Genomic DNA, 4467 nt, shown 5'->3' with positions numbered 1-4467 from the left:
AGCAGGAACTTAATTCTACCTCATTGTCCTAATAAAGGTGGAAGGGGATAAAATAAAATGAACACAAGGAAATCCAAGCATGGTGGCCTGTTCACAGGGGAGTTTTGAGCACTGACTGGGTCATTGCACCTCTTAGCTTGCTGCTGGCCTCGTTACATGGTATGTGTGGGTGAAAAGTGTAAGTTTGTCCTCCTTAGGATTGCAGTCTTACTGCAGCACAGATTGTGCTTCATTTGGGCCGGTCTGGACTTTTAAGCAGAATCAGGCAGTGATGGGACCTTGGCTTCAAGAGAGGGGTTAATGAGCCTGGTTTTGGGCCGCTGTGCTTGCGGCAGAGCGCATGATTCATGATCTCTCTGCATGGGACCTGGAGATCACAGAGGTACCTCACCAAAGCACTGGCTGCTGCTTCCCTGCTGGGAAGGGGCAGGCAGGAAAAAAGTCCTCACTGCCTTCACAGTTCCTTCCTCTACTAAATGCAAAAATGAATGCCAGGCTTTTCCCTGCAAACCAATCAAAGCAGTAACAGAAGAGGGAGATTTATTGGGTTTTATTTTCAATATCCCTTGTTTCCCTGAATAAGAAATAGAAAGTTAGGTGTTTTCTTCTATGAAACACCTAGATGGAGAAGCACATCTGCAAAGATGAGATGCTTTTTCAAAAAAATTTTTTAAAAAAAAGCTATTCCAGCTTTCCATAGCTGAAATACCAAAGCCCACGAGGTCACTGTGCTGCTTCTAACGTATGGTTCATGTTTCTAGGAGTACGCTGTGGAGAGTTCAGCAGAGCAATTGATGTGGATGATAGGAAATGGGCATCAGTAGGCAAAGGCATCCAAAATTTAAAAATACTCATCAATTTGAAGAGCGCTAATTTGTCACAGACTGCATAACAAAGGAAACAGGAAATTAAAGGCATCTCCTCTCTGCCAGTAGGAATAGTTCATAGTCACTTGTGACTGTGACCTTGCATATAGCATTTTCATAATATAATGAACCCTGGGGTTGTTTCATTGTCTGCTTAGCCATTATTTTTATATAGGAATGTCTAGAGACTTCAGCCAAGAGCAATAGGCTGTTAGACAAGGTAGCAGGCCACCGTATAGTCTCTTTTCCAGGTTAGTGTCAGGAAAATTGTGGAAAGGTGTGGAGCAGCTAACCAAAGAGGGTACATAGCAGGTGAATGCTGTCCTCTGCCAGGTGTTGAAAGTACCAAAAAAATCCTGTTATTGCTTCTCTTGTCTGAAATGTGTGTCTGCACTGAGCAATAAACTGTCTCAAGGCATCTTGCAGAATAGGGCCAAGCTGGTCCCTGATTTTAATTCTTGTAAACAGCTTGACAATTTATTTCTTCTCCTTAGGTGACAATCATTGGCTACACACTGGGAATTCCAGATGTGATCATGGGCATCACTTTCTTGGCAGCCGGAACCAGTGTGCCAGACTGCATGGCAAGTCTTATCGTAGCAAGGCAAGGTAGGTTCAGCACAGTGATACACCCATGGAAACGTTTCCTCGTGTACACAGATATGTCCTGATGGTGAAAGCATAGGGAGCCCTTTTCCCAAGGCGGACACTTGTAACACAAACAGAAGGAAATTAGCTGTGTTGCTATTGCAGACCAGCTAACAGATTCATAAAGGCAGTGTGGACAAGTTTTGGCACTACTGTCAACTTCAAGCCTTCCCCAAAAGTCACAACGTTTTTCTTAAGTATCAGTGGTGTAGAATTGTTTAGAATGTGGCATAAGGGTTTTCAAGGTCACTTTCCATAAGAACTAGAAGATACTACTGTATTTAAGGAAAACTTTTTTTTCCTTCTTGTGACTCCAGCAGGAGGTGTTTTAAGAGAAAAATGAAAGTTGCCAGTACTGCTTTGGGGAACAAAACACATGGCACTTCATTGAAACAACCAATTACTTAATAGACTAGCTGAAGGCCCAATCTAACCAGACCAGTATAGAAACTCATATGTCACGGTTAGAGCAAAGCATCAAAAACCCCAGGGGGGTGGCACGAGTGCCAGCGGGTCACAGCCAGCACAGCCAGTGACCAGGGTCCCCACAGGATTAGTTTAGGGAAGTTCTCAGGTGGTCCTAGAAGGTGGATTCAGCCTCTTCAGCCCTCCTTGTATGGTCTTGTATGATGGGAAGGGGAAAGGAGAGGGATGGGGTGAGGGGGATCTCCCATAACTCTTTGTCTTAATCCATGGAAATTGTCTGGATTAGCTCAGTTTGATGTATTCCTGTTTAGAAGTTGAAAGACTTCTCTGAGATATGTCTGATGGTACATGGTTTCTATTCCTTCAGGTATGGGGGATATGGCTGTGTCCAACTCCATCGGAAGCAATGTTTTTGATATTTTAATAGGCCTAGGCCTCCCATGGGCTTTGCAGACCCTAGCAGTGAATTATGGATCATACGTAAGTCCTGCATTTGTTCGTGTGATTGTTTTATAGTTAACTAATTAATGACTTTTTTTTTATAAAACGTATCTATCTTGGGGAAAAAAAAAAGTCCAAAATTCTGTGGATTGCTCTTGAAGAAACAAACAGGTTTGCTCTGTTACACTCTGGGAGAAGTAGCAGTTCCTGTCAGTGGACATTCCCCATCCTTTGGAGGACAAGTATTTCCATCTCCTTCTTAAAGGCTGTACTGAAATAAGCTAACTCGCTAGAGTATACTGTATTTTCACACACTTGAATATATTCCAAATAAGGGGAATGATCCTGTTTTTATTAAGCCACAGGGGATAAACATACTGGTGGAAAGTGAAGGATAGAGCCAGACCTGTACAGCTTTTGGTAAGAAGAATTCTAGTGTTACTAAATTGTTAATACACTGGAAGGTGAAAGAAGCCGTTAAATAACTGGATGATATTTCAGAGCATAACTATGATCAGGAGACACTGCAGAGCTTTGCTGTTTGAGAAAAAAAATACCCACCAGCAAAACTGTCCTTTACTTCCCAAATGCTAAAAGAACCTCTCCCACAAAGTTGTTGCAAGGTCTCTTCTGGGAAGGAGGAGCAGGAGATGCCGTGAAGTCCTAGAGGGAAGCTGCTGTTTCTGTTAGGTGGACACCACTCAGGCAGCAGTGTGGGAGAGGAAAGATTCTTGATTACAGTCACTGGGTGAATGCAAAGTTAAAAGACTGGAGAATCACAGAATTGTTGAGGTTGGCAAGTATGTCTGGAGATTGTCTAGTCCCCAGCCCTCTGCTTAAAGCAGGATCAGCTAGAGCAGGGTGCTTAGGACCATGTCCATTTGGGTCTTGAACACCTGCAAGGGTGGAGACTACACAGACACTCTCAGTAGCCTGGTCCAGTGTTTGACCAGTCTCGCAGCAAAAAAGCATTCTTACGTATACGTGGGATTTCTGTATTTAAAACTATGTGCTGCCTCTTGTCCTTTCAATGGATACCACTCATGAGAGTCTGACTGCACCTTCTCTGTCCTCTCTTATCAGGTATTTATATCTATCAGTAAGTCCCCCTGAATCTTCTCAAGGCTGAACAGTCCTAGCTCTTTCAGCCTCTCGTTCTATGTCAGATGCCACAGTCCCTTAAATCATGCTTGTGGGCCTTCACTGGAAGTCCATATCTTCCTTGTATTGGGGAGCCCAGAGCTGTGCCAGGCACCCCAGATGTGTCTCACCAGTGCTGAGTAGAGAAGGATCATCTCCCTCTACCTGCTGGCAGTGCTTCTTCTGATGCAGCCCAGGATGCTGTTGGTATTCCATGCCACAAGGGTGCATTGCGGACTTCAGCTTGGCGTCCACCAAGGTCAAGGTCTTCCTCTGCCGAGCTGCTCTCCAGCTGCTCAGGCCCAGCACTGCTGGTACACAGTGTTGTTCCCTCCCAGGTGCAGGACTCTTCATTTCCCTTTGTCCGTGTTCCTGAGTTTCCTGCCTGCAAATGTCTCCAGCCTGCCCGAGCCCTTCTGGGTGGCAGCACACCCCTCTGGTGCATCAGCCCCCACTCCCAGTTTTGTATTGGCTGAGAACTTTGCTGCCCTGTTGTCCAGTTCATTAAAAAAGAGATGAAGCAGTATTGACCCCTGGGGTGTACCACTAGTGACTGGCCTCCAGCTGGGCTTTGAGCACAGCTGTTCGACCAATTGTCAGTCCCCTCTGCTGTCCACTTCTTGAGTCTGCTCTTCTTCTGCTTGAGGAGGTGTTTGAGAGACGGTGTCAAAAGCCTCACTAAAGCTAACATACACAGCATCTGTTGTTCTCCCCTCATCCAACAAGTCCACCTCATCACAGAAGGCTATCAGGCTGGGTAAACGTGATTTCCCCTTCATAAATCTATGTCTGCTTTCAATCACCTTCTTGTCCTTCCTATGTTTAGAAGTGGTTCCCAGTATTTTTTGCTGCATCACCTTCCCAGTGATCGAGATCAGGCTCATCAGCCTGTAGTTCCTTGGATCTTCCCTATTCCTGAATATAGGAGTGACAAAAGGAAACAATG

General features: G+C 45.0%; 1 protein-coding gene across 1 annotated transcript in view; it reads left to right on the top strand.

Annotated features, from left to right (window-relative positions):
• SLC24A3 (solute carrier family 24 (sodium/potassium/calcium exchanger), member 3) overlaps positions 1–4467 on the top strand; it is a gene marked incomplete at its 5' end in the record, with an annotated part of 57939 nt that overhangs the window by 42245 nt on the left and 11227 nt on the right. Inside the window, 2 exons of the mRNA XM_008937844.1 lie at positions 1361–1475; positions 2308–2420. Coding sequence (XP_008936092.1) covers positions 1361–1475; positions 2308–2420 — 228 coding nt within the window. The remainder of the gene's footprint in view (positions 1–1360; positions 1476–2307; positions 2421–4467) is intronic.

Source organism: Merops nubicus, unplaced genomic scaffold, assembly GCF_000691845.1.
Source record: "Merops nubicus isolate BGI_N331 unplaced genomic scaffold, ASM69184v1 scaffold9513, whole genome shotgun sequence".
NCBI classification, from domain to species: domain Eukaryota; kingdom Metazoa; phylum Chordata; class Aves; order Coraciiformes; family Meropidae; genus Merops; species Merops nubicus.
This window is presented reverse-complemented; position numbering and strand designations above follow the sequence as displayed.